The sequence below is a fragment of the Oratosquilla oratoria genome, chromosome 12 (genome assembly GCF_046742065.1).
Source record: "Oratosquilla oratoria isolate Oo_2021 chromosome 12, ASM4674206v1, whole genome shotgun sequence".
Taxonomy (NCBI): domain Eukaryota; kingdom Metazoa; phylum Arthropoda; class Malacostraca; order Stomatopoda; family Squillidae; genus Oratosquilla; species Oratosquilla oratoria.
Window position 1 is genome coordinate 35,371,259 of NC_134788.1, and position 19,369 is coordinate 35,390,627.

The following is a 19,369-nucleotide window of genomic DNA, read 5'->3' on the forward strand; positions in this document are numbered from 1 at the left end:
TAATTTTGAAAGAATTAATCGTTGGTCGTCTCGGGTTTGTTGTCTTTTGCGCATGCGCCATGACGTCATGGGCAGATACTGGTAGATACAAAAAAAAGATGAAAAAGGAAGTTGAATAACGAAGAAATAGATTGATAGACAAAAAGAAAAGGTAAAACACACCATCAAATAACAAAGAAAAGAGAGAAAGAAAAGAAGGAGAAAGAATTCGAGTTCGTTGTCTTTTGCGCATGCGTCGTGACGTCATGGCCAGAGACTGGTAGATAAAACAATGAATAACGAGGAAATACATTAATAGATCAAAAAGATAAAACACAAAATTAAATAACAAAGAAAAGAGAGAAAGGAGAAAGAACTAATTTTGAAATAATTAACTATTGGTCGTCTTCGGGTTTGTTGTCTTTTGCGCATGCGTCGTGACGTCATGGGCAGAGACTGGTAGATAAAACAATAAACAATAAAGAAATACATTAATAGATCTAAAAGATAAAACATAAAATTAAATAACAAAGAAAAGAAAGAAAGTAGAAAGAATTAAATTTCAATTTTAGATTAATCGCTGGTCGTCGTCGGGTTTGTTCTCTTTTGCACATGCGTCGTGACGTCATAGGCAGAGACTGGTAGATAAAAAAAAAAATTACGAAGAAACACATTAATAGATCAAAAAGATAAAACAGAAATTAAATAACAAAGGAAAAAAAGAAATGAGAAGGAATTAATTTTGAAAGAATTAATCGTTGGTCGTCTTCGGGTTTGTTGTCTTTTGCGCATGCGCCATGACGTCATGGGCAGATACTGGTAGATACAAAAAAAGATAAAAACAAAATTAAATAACGAAGAAATAGATTGATAGGCAAAAAGAAAAAGTAAAAGATAACATTAGATACTGGTAGATAAAAAAAAAAGATAAAAAAGAAAATTAAATAACGAAGAAATAGATTGATAGGCAAAAAGAAAAAGTAAAACATAACATTAGATAACAAAGAAAAGAGAGAAAGAAAAGAAGGAGAAAGAATTCGAGTTTGTTGTCTTTTGCGCATGCGTCGTGACGTCATGGGCAGACTGGTAGAAAAAAAAAAGTAATGAAGAAATACATTAATAGATCAAAAATATAAAACATACAATTAAATGATATAGAAAAGAGAGAAAGGAGAAAGAATTAATTTTGAATTTCAGGTTAATCATTGGCCGTCGCCGGGTTTTTCTTTTGTGCATGCGCCGTGACGTCATGGGCACAGACTGGTAGATATAAAAATAAATAACGAAGAAATACATTTATAGATCAAAAAGATAAAACATAGAATTAAATAACAAAGAAAAGAGAGAAAGGAGAAAGAATTAATAAAAAAATAATAATAATATAGGTGTAATATATAGGCCAAAGACATATCATTAGCAGACGACAAACTGTTATTTCAAGAACTGTCTATTTTCTGCAACCGGGATTTATTGATAATGGGTGATTTCAATTCTACTGACATTGATTGGATGACCCTTGAACATGGCCATACAGGTAGTCGCTTGATTGATTTTCTTGGTGACAATTACTTAATTCAGCATGTAAAAGAGCCCACAAGATATGGAAACTTACTCGATCTTTTGATCACTAGCCGCGAAAGCATGGTAACTGATGTAATCTGTTGCAAATAGCGATCACAACTTAGATTCAAACTCCTAAACAATTTTAGAATAGATACGTGTGTTTCTAAAATACCCGATTTCAGTAAAGCTCAGTTCATAGGACTATGTCAGGAGCTTCAGCTTACAGATTGGGAGGCAAAATTAAACGAAAGACCTGTAGATCAGATGTGGGAAATATTTCAAAATACGCTCACTAAGATTATTCAAACTTACATTCCTTTTAAGGACAGACGTCCCCCAAATCAGGCTCGCCAAAAGTGGCTCGACAAAGAAACTGAAAAAAGTATTGCTAAAAAGAGACAGGCTTATAAGAAATATAAGTGCTCGGGTGCATCTAATGACTATGAAAGTTATGTATCAATACAGAGAGATTTAAAAAAGACAATAAGAAAAAGAAAACAATACGAAATTAATATCGCTGATAAATCCAAAGAGAATCCATAAGAATTCTATAGTTACATTAGAGACAAAAAGGTTGTTAGCAATCACATTGGTCCACTATTATCTGCTGACGGTCAATTTGAATATTCAAATGAAGGAATGTGTAATATCTTAAACAATTATTTTTCGCTCGGTATTCGTAAACGAAACACCTCAAGTGAACTCCAAACTGAAACCTGTGAAAAGTCTAGGGTAAACTTACTATGGTAAATATAACAAAAGAAAAAATTAAAAGGTGTATAGACAAACTCAAAGTTAATAAAACACCAGGGCCTGACGGTTGGCATCCAAGAATCTTAAAGGAAATGAAAAATGAGATTGTTCCATTAGAAATTATTTTCAAGAAATCCATCATATCCGGAGATGCCCCAAGAGAATGGAAGCTAGCTAACGTTACTCCCATATTCAAAAAAGGTGACAAAAAGAAGCCAAATAACTATAGGCCTTTAAGTTAGACTTCAATCGTAGGAAAAATAATGGAAACTATCATCAGAGATGCTATCGAACATCATTTAGAAAGTAACCGTTTGATAAATGATAGCCAGCATGGTTTCAGACGGAAACGTTCTTGCGTGACTAACGTACTCGAATTCTACAACACAGTTATCTCGAATTATGACAAAAGAAACAATATAGATTTAATATATCTAGACTTTGCAAAAGCTTTTGATACCGTCCCACACGAAAGACTACTTACTAAATTAGCTTCGCACGGAATAAGTGGTAGCCTATTAGGTTGGACTAGTAATTGGTTGAATGGTCCAAAACAGAGAGTTGTTTTAAGTGGAAAAACTTCTAGATGGAAAAATGTTACAAGTGGAGTTCCTCAGGGTTCCGTTCTTGGGCCACTTCTATTCATAGTATATATAAATGATATAGACCATGGACTAAAATCTACTCTTTCCAAATTTGCTGATGATACAAAACTGTGCGGAGTGGCAAATGATCACTCAAACCAATTAGATATTCAAGAAGATTTAGATAAATTACAGCAATGGTCTGAAAAGTGGCTAATGAAATTTAACACAAGTAAATGCATGGTAATGCACATAGGTAAAAATAACAGCAAGTACGATTACAAGTTATTTGGAAATTCGTTAACAAAAGTGGATAGTGAAAAAAGATATCGGCGTAATTATCAGTAACGACCTCAAATCATCCAAGCAGTGTATTTCAGCTTCTGAGAAAGCAAATAAGATTCTAGGACTCATTGCGCGATCTTTTGATTTCAAAAGTCCATCACTCATTAACAAGCTATATAAATCGTTAGTTCGTCCACATTTGGAATATGCTGTTTCCGTATGGTCACCGAATCTCATAAGACATTGACAGACTGGAAAAAGTACAACGGCGAGCCACAAAACTGATTCCAAATATCAAAAATAAATCATACGAAAATCGACTAAAACATATGAATCTGTTTTCCCTAAAAAAGCGTAGACTCAGAGGTGACTTGATACAGGTCTTTAAGATTTTAAAGGGAGTTGACATCAAAAGTGACCAAATTTTCACATTGAATGAGAATCAGACAAGAAACAATGGTCTCAAACTGTCCGGAAATAGATTCAATTTGGAAGTAGGTAGAAACAACTTTGCCAACCGTGTAGTTAATGAATGGAATAAACTTCCTGCACAGGTAGTGCAATGTAGTTCAGTTCGAAGCTTTAAGACTCATTTAGATAAATACCTAAGATGCTGTAATGATTATAATTTGTTCTATATTATTTGTTTTTGTTTTGTTATAATTTGTCTGTCTGATTTTCATTTATCATTAGTTATATGTCAATTTATTATTTACTACTTACCTGTTTGTTTATTATTTAACTATATCTATGCATTTATTTATGTATTTTATTTATTTACATTATTATAGTTTTATTTATTATTCTATCATTAATATGATTTTTTTTTTTCGCATCCAACCTAGATATGGATCAAAAGATCTCCTGTCGGCATGCTTCGCCTTTGTAATCCTTTGTAAATTTTAGATTAATCGTTGGTCGTCGTCGGGTTTGTTCTCTATTGCGCATGCGTCGTGACGTCATGGGTAGAGATTGGTAGATAAGAAATAATTAACGAAGAAATGCATGAATAGATCAAAAAGATAAAACATAAAATTAAATAACAAAGGAAAAGAGAAAGGAGAAAGAATGAATTTTGAATGAATTATTTGTTGGTCGTCTTCGGATTTGTTGTCTTTTGCGCATGCGCCGCCACTGAATCAACTCTACAGACTCTCAAACCCAACCTGGGGAAAAACAGGAACAGCTCAGGCCTTACGTGGAACTAAACAGGAACGCGCTCTACACGCGGGAAGTGAACTCTACTCACTTCCCGTAAGATACATACACACACCTCTCACGAACATAGCCACGACCCACGCACAAACATCTACACTTACTTTTTCTTCGACTAAAATTCGCTTCCTTTCGAACTTTCTCTTATACTACATCTCCTCATTTCAGTTTACCTCCCACTAAAGATTTTTCCGTTTTTCCTCCTTTCTCTACTACTACGCCTCCTACAATTTTCTGGACTTTTGGTGATTTTAATCCCGGCGTCGGCGCCGCCGTCCGAGTTCCCTGTCCATTTCTCCCGAGCCACGACCACCAGCAGCCCCTGAATGCTCGCTCAATCGCCTGGCGGCAATAGCCCTCTTTTATACACAACTATCTTTTCATTTTCATTGGCGTCGTGACGTCATGGGCAGAGATTGGTAGATAAAAAAGAGATGAAAAGAAAATTAAATAACGAAGAAAAGAGAGAAAGAAAAGAAGGAGAAAGAATGAGTTAATTTTGAATTTTAGGTTAATCGTTTATCGTCTTTGGTTTGCTGTGTTTTGCACATGCGCCGTGACGTTGTAGTGCCGCATCCACGACCTGTCACACACTGATCAAAGATACCTCCGGAGCTAGCCTAGTTCCCATAGTTGGCAAACAGTGAATATGCGCTAGCCAATCAGGAACCGGCAAAGCGGACTCGAGGGACGCGCGACCTTCCTTGCCAACTACGCTGAGCTGCGGGCGACCGTTAAATAGGGCAGCCAACGGCCATACCACTCAGAACAGTACCGACCAGCGCACAAACATCTCCTCGTCCAGTCTTGTAGCCGTCCCATCGAGCCTCGCCGTCATCATCTGCTACCGCCCGCCTCTCCGACGTTAGGCTCCCCGTCCAGCTACAACTAATCAGCTCCACTAAGCTGTGGCCTTAGTCCGAGCTTCACCTATATTTCTCATGTGACGCTTCTAGTGTCACACCTTGTGGCTAAAAAAAAAAAAAAAAAAAAAAAAAAAAAAAAAAAAAAATTGATATCCTTTTGTGTTGATTTTCATTGCCCTGCCGTCATGCGCAGCGATTGATAGATAAGAAATGATAAAACATAAAATTGAATAACAAAGAAAAGAAAGAAAAGGAGAAATAATTAATTTTGAATTTTAGGTTAATCGTTGGTCGTCTTCGGGTTTGTTGTCTTTTGCGCATGCGCCGTGACGTCATGAGCAAATTGGTAGAAGTCACAGTGTCTATTTCCAAATTACAAATTTATTCCAGACCTGTTTTCCTCTATGCTTCTTCCTCTGAAGAAACCAGTCAGGAATAAATTCACAGCTCAGAACTGGACCCGTGACTTCTTTTTCCACCTTCATAGGTACACACGCATATATACAGTATATATACTTACATATGTCATGTCATGGTTTCTGCATTTTCTCAATAATTTTCTTCTTTTGTGTCTTGAATAAGTTTTTCGTGTTTTCAATTGTACATACAATTGATCATTATTTACTATTTACCTGTTTGTTTATTATTTAACTATACATTTATTTATGTATTTTATTTGTTATTTACATTATTATAGTTTGTTTATTATTTTATCATTAGTATGATTTTTTTTTTTTTTTTGCATCCGACCTAGATATGGACCAAAAGGTCTCCTGTCGGCATGCTCCGCCTTTGTAATCCTTTGTACATGAATATACCTAAGGCTTTTTCCCCCTTACATGGGGGGTAGCCAAAAAAAAGGCATAGAAACCACTCCCACCCATTCCATTTCCTATATATTCCACTCCCCTCCCTCCCTCTTATCTTGGCACCTCCTGGTTGACGGGTCATCCCTGCATCCTGTCCACTGCCCTGGGTCAGAAGCAGTGTCGCAAGACGCAGAACATCCACAGCAAGGCCGCTTCATTAATTCGGCGACCCCCCTCATGCAGAAAAGAAGACGGAGAGAAATTCTTTTGTTGGTCTTTAATTCCTGTTTTCTATTTGGTTTGTTCCTTAATGTCACATATTCTGTTTTTATAGATATGTGAAGCACATTTTCCACTTCCTTCTAGGATTTCTACATATCTTTCCACTTCTTATATTGATGTGTTCATTAACAGCCCTTTTAGTATTGCATTACTTGCATTTTTATTTGGTTACCTCCCTTGTGAGGGGGGGAAGCCCATGGTATATAGATATCATTATATTGGAGCTCTTCATAATCACTGAATGTCATATTTACTAGTTAACTTTTTCTATAGTTTCCTTCTCCTGTCTTTTTTTTTCTTTTCTATTACATCTCTTAAGTGCTTTATGTTGTTATTTACTTTAATGCCTGTTATTTCATGTTATATCTCATTATTTTGCACTTTCTAACCCCCGTTTTTCGCTCGCTTCCACAATGACTTCTGCATCTCTTTCTGCTTCTTGTATTGTTGTGCTTCTAATTATTTTGTTACTACATTTTATTAGTTTAAATATAGTTGTTGGTCCTGTGCATCCTCGTTTTATTCTGTTCTTGATATCTATTTCCTTGTTTCCATTCTCTCCTACTTTTATTTTTGCCTCATCATTCATGTTTGTACACTTCTCTTGTTGCTACTACTATCTCTTCATGTCTCTTACATATCTTCAGCCTATCACCGTTTCTCATTCCACTGTTGCTTTCTGAAAATATATTGCTTTTTGCTTTATTCTATACAGTTTTGCAATATGAAGATATCTTCCACTATACATCCTTTTGTAGATCCTCCCCTTTTTTTCTTTCTGTTCTATAAGCATCTCAATATAATTTTTTGTTAAGAACATGAAAAATGTATAAGAACAATCTGCCAGTGCTAATAGTCTTACAGCTTTTTTCTTTTCTAATACTTTTACATCTACCATCTTCCACTCTATAGGCTTTTACTTTCCAAGTATTTCTCCATATATCACACTGATGGGTAGCAGATATTGTTTATAGCCAAAATGCGTCTGCACATCTAGTGTTTCTTTAATAGCAGGAAAGTAGGCTATTCTATACTAAAGGTAGGGGCTTGGTGGGTCATATTTGGCTAGCATTGCAGGAGGGGGTGGAAAGCTCATTTATCATAAAATACTAAGTACTGTAATTTCAGTCAATTTGGCATCTAAACATACCTGCCATAGCACTTAACATCCATGCCCATATCCGCTTATATTATGGACTTCTTCCCTATATCATGTTATGCCCTGTATACCAGGAGCCTACACTGGATAGAACAAGCAGCTGGGAGGGGTAACAAGGGAAAATGCTGCCTTCATTGTCTTACTTTTATTAAAATTAAAAACTATTGATATCATAAACCATGCATATTCAAGATAGCTTAGCAGTGCACATACATAGACCATAGAACAACTTACTTGTGCACTCAACCAAGTGCTGAGCCAATCACACACTCCCACCCAGTGCTGGGGTGGCAGAATGTGGATTCTCCAACTCCGACCTTGACTTTTACATATTGACTTCCCCTCTTTTTATACCTATCCCTTGACATTCATGCCACCTCACTAATATATAAGCCTAACTAAAGTATTATACATCATTATAAAATGAGTCACCAATGAAGGTGAATGGTAATTGACTTCATTTCAACTGACCCCCAACCATCCCAGCCCCGTCTCCTTCAAATACTTGACTAAACCCGTGGGTGTATGCCCTGAACTTACCCCCTTCATAGGTAAAACAAAACAAAACTTACATGCACTCAGCACTGTGAGAAATCCATTTACCACATGCCACCAAGACCATGTCTCTGAATCCAACATGCCAACAGCCACTTGTGTAGACATTTGTGTCCAGGACATAAACCCACTTTGGGAATTGATGGTTTCATGTCCTGAACCAATAAAACATAATTGGAATGAAACAAAAAATTGTTATATGTAAGGGTTTCTCTTGGCCAAATTAGAATCTGTTTTGATAGATTAAATACTACATGCAGATTTATTTCTTAGTTTTTTACAAATTCATGTATTCATGGCCTAATGGTCTAGCAAAAGGTGTTCTTCTAGCATTTAACTGTATAGCTTCAACTCCAAGTATTATCTCGTTTTTAAGTAACCATATCCTTCTTCCATATAGATAAAATGTAGCATCTTATCAAATATGAAAAAATGTAATATAGAAGATTTATTTCATATATATTGAGAATACACTTTGGAAAGGCTTCTCTCCTGTATAGGTCACTATGTGACATTGAGATTGATGTTTTCTGAAAAATCTGCAAAGGTCACTTAAAAGACTTTATCATGTGCTGATCTTCACACGTAAAGATTCTTTTTTGAGAAAGCTGCAATGGAAATGTCACACTGAAAAGGCTTCTCTCCTGTGTGGATCATCAAATGATTTTGTGTGAGATCCATCACAACAGTCACACATTAAGGGCTTCTCCCTTATGAGGGTCCTCATCATGTGAGCTTATAGATGACTTTGTTGTCATGACAGCAGCTGCATATGAAAAGTCAATTGAGAGGCTTCTCTCGTGTGCGAGTTATCACGTGACATTCGAGACCCCTCGTTCTCTTCAAAGTTGCATCACAAAGGTCACACTGGATAAATAGGTTTTCCTCAGGTTTTGGTTCATCATGTGACGTCCAAGATTTGCCTTTGTTGTGAAAGCTGCATCACAAAGGTCACACTGGAAAGGTTTTTCTCCTGTGTGGGTCATCACGTGACATCGAAAAGCTGGTTTAAATGTGAAAGCTGCTTCACAAAGGTCACATTTGAAAGGCTTCTCTCCTGTGTGGGTCTTCATGTGATCTCGAAGAATGCTCTTTCTTGCAAAACTTGTGTCGCAAAGCTCACACTTGACAGGCTTCTCTCCTGTGTGGGTCATTATATGAGATTTGAGAGCACTTGTTCTTTTGAAAGCTGCATCGCAAAGGTGACATTGGAAAGGTTTTTCTCCTGTGTGGGTCCTCATGTGATTTCTAAGGGAATAGTTTGCTTTGAAAGCTGCATCACAAAGGTCACACTTGAAAGGTTTCTCTCCTGTGTGGGTCATAATGTGATATTTAAGACCACTCTTTACCTTAAAAATTGCATTGCAAAAGTCACATTGGAAAGCTTTCTCTTCTGTATGGTTCACCACATGACATTGAAGACCTGATTTAAATGTGAAAGCTGCTTCACAATGGTTACACTGGAAAGGTGTTTCTACTGTGTGGGTCATCATGTGACATCAAAGCCCTGATTTACCTGTGAAAGCTGCTTCACAAAGGTCACACTTGAAAGGCTTCTCTCCTGTGTGGGTCATGTGATCTCGAAGAATGCTCTTTCTTGCAAAAGTTGTGTCACAAAGCTCACACTTAAAAGTCTTCTCTCCTGTGTGGGTCATCACCACTTGCTTCCTAGAAAATTGTATTGCAAAGGTCACACTGGTTAGGTTTCTCTTCTATTGTTGATCATCACGTGACAGCAAAGACTTGCCTCTGTTGTAAAAGCTGTGTGGCAAAGGTCACACAGGAATGGTTTTTTCTCCTGTGTGGCTCATTATCTGCCTGCTGAGACTACTCTTGTGTGAGGAATATGCCAGAATGGAATGCTTTTTCTCCAATGTTCATAGTAAATGTACAGAATTTAAGGACAACTCTCCAAATGAAATATGGGTCATTAAATCCTGGGCCTGAAAATAAGGATGTAACCATTTCAACATTTGTAAAAGTTTGTAAATCATAAGAAATATATTATGTACTGATTATGAAGTTGTAATTCAACATAGAAATTTTCAAAGTTACCGAAATACATGGAAACACATCATGTTAAATTTATGTGTCATATGAAATACTAAAAAAAAAAAAAGAGAGAGAATGTTTGCTTTCATTAAAAACCCACCCTCTTACCAAATGTTTTCCAGCACTCCTAGCAAAATGAATGAGAGCCAAGTCTGTCATTTGGTGTAAGTATAATAATCAATCTATAAGTAAAATGACTAATGTATATTCTAATATTGGCAACAATTGGTTCCATAGTGTCAGAGGAGTTTCGTGACAAACAATGGCAGACAGACAAGCTGAACTTCTCAGATCCCTATGGTATGTGCATGCACTACATTTGCATTGCTCCCAGTTTCAATACCAAACTCAACTTTGTGGTGCAACAGGAGCAATAAAAAGAAAGAAAAGAAAAAAGAAGAAGAAAAAAAAAAGGAGAATTCCGGGATGATTTGTCAGGTTGTGTGAGTAGCTTCAGAATGAATTGCTTGGTGGTAGTATTTACCTAGTTGTATTTTACGGGAAGGGGAGCTATGCCCATGGTGTCCCGTCTTCATATCTCATTTTATCTAAACTATTTTTAAATTCATATATTGTTTTTGCACACACTACTTTCTCATCTAACTTGTTCCAAATGTCTATTACTCTAGTGAGGAAAGCTGTTCTTTTTTAGTGTTGGGTGATTTGTGAGTGGGAGTTGGTAATGAAGAAATTGATGTAGTCGGAAGATATGGCATGCCAGGAAGGAACAAAAGTGGAGAGAAATTCTTGGAGATGTGTGGAACAGCAGATGGTGCTTGGAAATGATTCCCTCCAAAATGGTAGGTTAGGAATTCACCAACCCCTTCGATCCTCATATCCACCACTTTGGAGACCCCTGATCTAGCCCCGTGATATTTCGTGCTATAGGTGTTCTGTGGAAGCATTGCACACCCAATTAATTTTATCATTATTACATGGCATAGCACATACAATGGAGTGCGAGACTTAAAAATATAGGCTTTGGGTGTGTGGATTGATGAAATCACACTGCTTGAGTTTGTCTTTGCTGGTGAAATTTTATATTGATTTGAGAGTATAAAGTATCTTTTCTATTCATTAAATGGGCATAATTAAGACTTGCAAGAATTATGATGTAGTATTTTTTATGAAACCAAATGTCACTCAATCAGAGTGCGACCTAAGTCATGAACGCTATTGATAAATGAAATGGAACTCCAACTTTGAGTTACCAACGGAATTTGAAGAACGATATTGTACTGTATACACCTCCTGAGTTTGCAGACAAACATGTGCATAAAGTAGTGGGAATCCTGGTTAAAAAAAAAAAAAAAAAAAAAAAAAAATTATACTGGTTTCAAATAAACATTCCATTTGGCTGAATTAACCTTAACCATACCAAACAACAGAGCTTCATCAGTGCTCATTTTCTGCCCTAAAGAGGATAAATTTATGATACTGTAGAATACAAAGTCAGCAGAGGCTGAGTGGCCTCAGTTTGCTCTCTATTGAAAAAAACTTGCCGACTCAAGTTAAACAGAGATGCTCTATGAAGAACTCATAAACAAGTTCATGTACCGAAGATGAAGAATAGAGTTTAATTATAAGTAATCAAGTATGCCAACCATTCTACTGTGTAATTTAGATAAGCTAATCAAAATTAATCAATTTATTCTAAATTTCAACATATAAATTGCTTTATTTTCCAATTAACAATATGATTATAAATTCACTGTACACACAAACACATATAGCGTCGTCATCCCAGCAGTGGTTACAAAAGCTGCACCACACCCTCCTCTGAGGGCATCCACAGAACCAGCATTGTAATTCAATCTCGCTGGGGGGAAGGGGGTGATGGTCCTTATGGCATCAGGGACCATGGGCTGCAACAGCTGCATTGTAGTCAGCCCCTCCTGGTGTGGTGGAAGAGTTGCAAGCTGTTGGAGGGAGATTGCCACAATGGAGGGGGGGGGGAGTATTTTCTGGATGAGATCTGTCCACAGCTTGACACCAAACCAGGTCCCAGAATCTCAAAGCAATAATTGCATTCAACGTATGGGCCTTCCAAAAGTGACCAGTGTTGTTCCCCTTGATATCCAGGTCACTCAGAAGGAAAGCCTTAACTTTTTACTCTTCCGTGGACCAGTCAGAAGCCAGACGAGATGACAGGAAGCCTATTCACCCATAAGCAAAGGGATGTAACTCCAGCCTCCCAAGATTCACTACATTGGTCCAGGAAGGGAATACAATGATAGTGCAGAGGGTTTTGGAAGAACTCGAGCTTGTCCCACACCCTGAGGCTCAGGGAAAGGAGACCCACAACAGCCTAGTCCACTACCAAATCTGCAGTTTGAATGTTTTGACTGACCCCTTCCAATCCTGGGGCTGGGGTGGCAGAGGGAGAAGTCCCACAGCCAAAAGACATCCAGCCAGCCCCAGCTATCTGGGCTTCCTCAAACACTTGGGTCACAAACCCATGGATTCATGTCCTGCCTTCTTGATGTATCAAAACCAAACCAGACTTGTATCTCCCCTGTGTTGGTCATCATGTGACTTCAAAGACTTGACTTTGTTATGAAAGCTCTGTCACAAAGGTCACACTTGAAAGGCTTCTCTCCTGTGTGGGTCCTTATGAGATACACTTTGGTCTCTTAAACCCACTTCGGGAAATGACTCGGGACATAAAACACCACCAATTCCTGAAGTGGATTTATGTCCTGGAACCAAACGTTGGCACAAGTGGCTGTTGGTGAGTGTGAGATTAAGAGACCAAGGTGTATCTAAGCCACATTACAAAAAGTCACATTTGTAAAGCTTCTCTCCTGTGTGGGTCATCACCCAATATTTGAGATCACTCACTCCTTTGAATACTGCATCTCAAAGGTCACACTGGATAGGATTCTCTTCTGTGTACATCATCACATGACACCAAAGACTTAATTTTGTTGTGAAATAGTGTTGCAAAGATCACTATAGAAAGGTTTATCTCCTGTATGGGTAGCCATGTGGTTTTTGAGACAATGGTTTCTTCTGAAAACTGCATCACACAGCTCACACTTGAAAGGCTCGTCTCCTGTGTGTGTCATATGATATTTGATGAGACCACTCATTCTCTTGAAAGTTGCATTGCAAAGGACACACTGGATAGGTTCTCTTATGTGTGGGTCATCATGTGATGTCCAAGACTTGCCTTTCTTGTGAAAGCTGCATCACAAATGTCACACTTGAAAGGCTTCTCTCCTGTGTGGGTCATCATGTGGCATTTAAGGTTACATTTTGCTATGAAAGCTGCATCACAAAGGTCACATTTGTAAATTTTCTTTCCTGTGTGGGTCATCACGTGATATTTAAGACCACTTGTTCCCTTGAATGATGCATCACAAAGGTCACACTGGAAAGGTTTTTCTTTTGTGTGGGTCATGACATGACGTCGATGACTTGCCTTTGTTGTGAATGCTGCGTCGCAAAGGTCACACTGGAAAGGTTTCTCGCCTTTGTGGTTCATCACATGACTTCGAAGACTTGATTTTGTCGAGAAAGCTGCTTCACAAAGGTCACATTGGAAAATCTTCTCTCCTGTATGGGTCGCTATGTGCATTTTGAGATGTTGTTTTTTTCTGAAAGCTGCATCGCATAGTTCGCACTTGAAAGGCTTTTCTCCTGTGTGGGTCATCATGTGATATTTGAGTCCGTTTGCTCCTTTGAAAGTTGCTTCACAAAGGTCACACTGGAAAGGTCTCTCTCCTGTGTGGGTCATCACATGACATCGAAGATGTGCCTTTGTTGTGAAAGCCTTGTCGTCGCAAAGATCACACCGGAAAGGCTTCTCTCCTGTGTGGGTCATCACGTGACGTCGAAGATCTGACTTTGTGGTAAAAGCTGCGTCACAAAGGTCACAAAGGAAAGGTTTTTCTCCAGTGTGTGTCACAAGGTGGCTTTTGAGGTGATGCTTTCCTCTGAAAGCTGCATCACAAAGGTCACACTTGAAAGGCTTCTCTCCTGTGTGGTTCATTATGTGCCTGGTGAGACTACTCTTGTGAGAGAAATCTGCATTGCATAAGCCACAATGGAATGGCTTCTCTCCAGTGTCCATGGTGAACGTATAGTATTGAAGGGAAATTCTCCAAATGAAATCTGGATTGGTAAATCCTGGGCCTGAAAATAAAAATATAAGATTTTAATACCTAGTACTGGAATCTGTTCAACCCTGAGATCATTTGCACATCTATATTAACAACTAGCTACAGGTTATATAATATCAGGAATGAGAATGTTTCATACAAGCTTGATCTTGTACACAGGCCATATTGTAATCAAACACTTCATATGTACCATTTGTTGCACACACACACATATATGGGAGCACCTTCAATATATACAACAGGTGACAACACCAACAGATACAGCTTAGATCTGCTACATTGGGAGTAATATTAGATGGCAGTGGGAACAAAAAGTGGCTTTCCAAGAGAAAGCCCCCAGAGTGGCCTGCCTCCTCCTACTGTACTCCCATTTGGGCAGCCTTTCATCTAGCCAGTGCTCAACAAACAGGTATCACACAGCCTCTGAATATGTTGAGCTATAGGCAGTTGAGGACTCAATGGACTTCATCCAGAGACAGAATACCAGAGCTCGTTATGGACTGAAGGGTCTCCTGGTAGATTTCTTACTTTGTCATTGCTACTTAACCTCACCATTCAAAGCTTCTTACTTCCCATACCTATTGATATTGATGTCCTGATCATTTATTTCAATTTCATTTAGATTCATTGGATATCAGTCAAGACAATTATGGAGTGCAGCATGGAAAAGAATACACACAGCATAGGAATGTACTCAGCCTACTGGTCACTAGTTGCAAAAGCATATTAACTGGTGGAGGTATTGCTGAACACAATACCTGTAAGATCAACAATCCAATTAGATTCTAATCACGAATAAAAATCACAATAATCCTTTGCACATATACCTAGGTGACGTCGAAGATTTGCCTTTCCTCTGAAAGCTGCTTCGCAAAGATCACACTTGAAAGGCTTTTCTCCTGTGTGGGTCATCATGTGATATTTGAGACCACTTGATCTCTTGAAAGTTGCATCGCAAAGGTCACAATGGAAAGGTTTTTCTCCTTTGTGGATCATCACATGACTCAATCCTGAGATTAATCCATTTATGTTAGTATAGGCCATTTTTTTTTTCCCCTTTTCCATCTCATTTTCTGTTCCTTTTATTTCACTTACCTTGGTGTACCATTTTTTCAGCCCCATGTCTAAGACTCTCTGATAGAACTCCTTGCTTTCAGTCTCCACTCTCTTCACATTTTATTCTTTGGCTTCATCTCTTAGTGCCTTCTCTCTTTCTCTTCCCTCAACATTTCTCTTTTTATCCATATATTGTTGTAATATACACTCTTTGCTAACTTACTGATTTTGCTAGTATGTCTTCTGCTACCATTTGTGATCTTAGTTTAATCTTTAGAGGCAGATCTCTTTAGAATATTGTCCCATTCCATGTACTTCTATTTCTTTTCTACTTCTTGGTCATTGTCTTCTACTTCTTTTAGATTTGTTTTTGCTATTTCTTCTGCTTTTTCTCTTAAGTACCTGAACAGACCATGTTTTTCCTTTAGTCCATATACTACAATACACTTTTTCTATCCATTGTATCTCTGACTCAATTTGCTTATTTTTGATTACTTGAATAATTGTCCTTTGCATTTTCCTGCATTTGTTGTACTATCTTTTAGATATGTTTTGTTTTCATTCAATTTCTTAATCTGCAAATTTTCCTCACCTAAGTTTTCTTAATTTCTTTCAGACATTGCCTGTATCTTGTGATTTGCCTCTTTTTATTTATTTATTTTTTTTAATCCTCACTATTGGTTTTTCATTTTTTTCTTTCACATATTACCTAAATTAGTTTTTTTTTAATTCTCTTAGCTCATTATTTATTTCAGAATTCTTTTTCTTTAGTTCACATACCTATTTAAAAGTCTTTCCTTAAATTCACAACCTCTTTCCTTAACTCCATGAATTCTTTCTCACAGAAGTTTCTATTCAAATTCATCTCCCTTTCCATGTCTATGATTCGACTTTCATTTCTTTTTTTGTACTTGCCAGAACTGAAAAAGGGTCATCACTGTACAATTTAATCATCCCTCTTAGGGTTTCAAAGCATCTATTTACATTTAGTTTCGGTATGGTGCCTCCAGAGGGCTCTGTGTTTGTGTCGACATTTGACTCAAACTCGTCACCATTTTCTCTTGATCTGCCTTGGTCCCCTTGCATTTTCTCATGATAGACACATTTAACACTGCACGGAGATCTTTTTGGGCAACCACAAGCGCTCCCCCTCCCACTCAGTACAACCCAGGCCTTTTGCTTTCCTTGCACTTTTGAGAATTTTTGTCTTATTCGGCAGCCTATGGAGCTCTAGTCGACAGCTGTTGACACCTTGGTGGTTCTTGTGTGTGTGTGTGGGGGGGGTTGTCAACAATTGAATACAGTTGGAGTAGAGATTCAACAGTTGATCAGAGTGGCGGGAAATTCTACAAATTACCTAAGTTTTGTGACTCATCACTGTTCCTTCACCCATTTTTTAATCTTTAACAAGGTTTACAGTCTGTACCAAAACAAATGTCTCTGCTTAGGTGGACCAATGCTATACAAGTTGTTAACAACAGCTAGACTTTGAAAGTAATCAAGTTGAGCCACTGCCCCCAGGATCCTGATTTCTCTTGGAAGCAAACATAATACTTAGATATTCTGAGGTCATTGCACCAAGATAGTTTTTATTCTCCACTTTTTTTTCCCTAAAAATGTGTACTCATATTGAGCACATATCAGCATAATTTTTTATATTTAAAAATATGTTTGCCAGCCTCACAGCTACAATTCTGGGCATTTTGAGCCCCATATACATAAGTACCATAAATTAAGAGGATATTATTTTTAGAAGTGCACACCTACATGATATAGCATTAGAAAAATAAACACAGTCATCCCTTGTTATTCGCTGGGGATACATTCTCAAAACCTCCGCGAATGGCTAAAACCGCAAATATGCTTTTGGAGAAAACAATTTAAAATCTACAGAATGTCACCGCCAAAATTAGCATTCTCATGCTTCATTCTAGCCACATCTTCTCTACTAATAGTTGAGATATGCTTTAAATGTCTTCCACTTATAATAAATTCACTTCTCATATATCAGCAGTTAACAAGTATAATTTAATAACACTTAATAAACTAAGAATAACACAACATGGCCATAGGGCCATTCACTCACCGACTTCATATCTCGCATTTCTTACCCTCCTTCTTCATTGCTAAAATCCAACTTTTAATGCATGGCATAAAAGGAAATACTTGAAAGACAAACTGCTTGGTTCCGCTTTTGGCCGCCAGAGGCCGGTAATGTCGTAGTGTCTGTCTTATGCCAGTGTGCCATGGCTCAGTCTCATCGGCAGCAAGCAGCTGATAACATCTCCCGATATTGTGAAATATATTGTAAATCTGGAGCCAAAATGAAGAAATTAAATCATGTTCAACCACTAGAATATGCAGGCAATGAAACAGACTCAATATACATGTAATAAAACCTCTGGTGAATTTAATATTTTTATTCTAAAGTATCATACACACACAATGGTCAGCAGTGATACCTGGACCAGCGCGCACAGTCATCAGTCTTTTTTTTTTTTTTTTTTCAATTGAAATCCATGAATAGTCAAAACCGCAGATAAAAAACCCGCGAATAACGAGGGATGACTGTATAAATTTTGTTAATTATAATACATCAATGTAATAGATATTTTTCTTGGTAGAAATCAATATCAGAAAATGTTACTAAAAGCTATGCAGAAACAAAGTTGTGTAAACTCCTTTAGACGCAATCTTTGTTTTGATAGATTCAGAGGTTGGAGAAAATGATGGCAATGACCTGATGACCTTTAGAATTAAAGGTACGGCTTTACTAAATGCAGGTTAGGTTAGAATAGATGGATTGATCATATTTTAAAGTCTTCAACCTCCACCTCTACCAAAACAAAGATGGTGTCTCATGTAGTCAAAGCAGCTATGTTTGATTGTTTATAGCTTTTAGCAACTTTTTCTATTACTGATTTCTGCCAAGCATAATATATATTACATTGATGTACTGTAATTTACAAAATTAATTTTCTATTGTTATTTCATATACCATTAATAGTAATCAGTGGAAACTTTTTTTTTTAAATTATAATGGGCAAACATCTTTATATTTACCATGAGATACGTTAGGCTAGGGCTCACAACTGCAATTCTTACCTATATCATTATCAAGTTCTTATCATTCCGAGTATTTCACACACAATATATATGTAATGCAAATTAAGAGTATCATTAGTACACATTTTTATGAATTAAGACAGGTCAACATCTTGGCATTAAGATATCTGCCAACCTCACACCTACAATTCTTATCTGTATCATTAGCTAGTTCTTATCATTCCAAGTATTTTGAATCCCAGATTTAAGTACTGCAAATTACTGGTAACATCTGTAACAATTTAAAAAAAATATATACTGTTTAACATTTCTATTTTTATATCTATTTTAATTATATTTCACTTCAATTAGTTTTTTTTAAAGTGTTATAAAACATTATTAATTATGCAGACTGTTTCCTAGATCAGAGCTATTATTATCTAAAAAAAATTCTCTGTATGTTGTGCATCCCATCCCCTTCCAGCCAGCCCCCTCCGCAAGTCTTTGAATACTGTATACTTTTTTTTAACGCAACAATATCTAATTACTGATCTGCAGTATTCTTTCTAAAGTATCCAGCATCCAAACAGCTACAACCATAATGGCCTGCAAATTCCAGGCATCAATATACGTAGACTGTTACTGTAGATGACTGACGAATGCCTCCAAATAATTTTTTCATTACCTGTGTAGCTTCCCTTTTTGGTTACAATCTTCGTAACACTTCGGCGTCTCACAAATGTCCAAGAAATATCAAATGTTCTTGTAAGTCTGCTAGCCCACTTTCATGTTCAGTTGTTTTGTCTTTATAGAAACACCTGATGTAGGTTCAAGTTTGGGTTCTATATGTAGCTATTTCCTATCCTAACTTTCTATCAAGCGCTTCGTTTATGTTTTCATTCTTTTGTTTGTTTATTTCATTTATACTCTTCCCGCTACTTTCAACTCCGCTTCTCTTTTTTTCCCCATAGTTTATATGGTGTTTTCCTTTTTAATATCTACTTTTTCTCTATCGAACAAGAATTTTCCTCTTAGTGCTCCT

At 37.2% G+C, this 19,369-nt stretch overlaps 1 protein-coding gene across 2 annotated transcripts; it reads right to left on the reverse strand.

Moving 5' to 3' along the window:
* Positions 1–13,226: 13,226 nt before the first annotated feature.
* On the reverse strand, positions 13,227–19,167 carry LOC143031384 (uncharacterized). 2 transcript variants are annotated; one of them, XM_076195123.1, is made up of 3 exons: positions 19,013–19,167; positions 17,369–17,595; positions 13,227–14,239 (listed from the first exon to the last, which is right to left on the reverse strand). In XM_076195123.1, exon 3 carries the CDS (start codon positions 14,175–14,177, stop codon positions 13,239–13,241), a length of 939 nt encoding a protein of 312 aa, XP_076051238.1. In that variant the 5' UTR covers positions 14,178–14,239; positions 17,369–17,595; positions 19,013–19,167; the 3' UTR covers positions 13,227–13,238. The 2 variants fall into 2 exon arrangements, with proteins under 2 accessions (XP_076051238.1, XP_076051239.1); XM_076195124.1 differs by lacking the exon at positions 17,369–17,595.
* Between the last annotated feature and the right edge of the window lie 202 nt (positions 19,168–19,369).

Bases quoted from the DNA above. Each gene is read 5' to 3' on its own strand.
- LOC143031384 (XM_076195124.1), bottom strand. From the start codon at position 14,177: ATGGACACTGGAGAGAAGCCATTCCATTGTGGCTTATGCAATGCAGAT.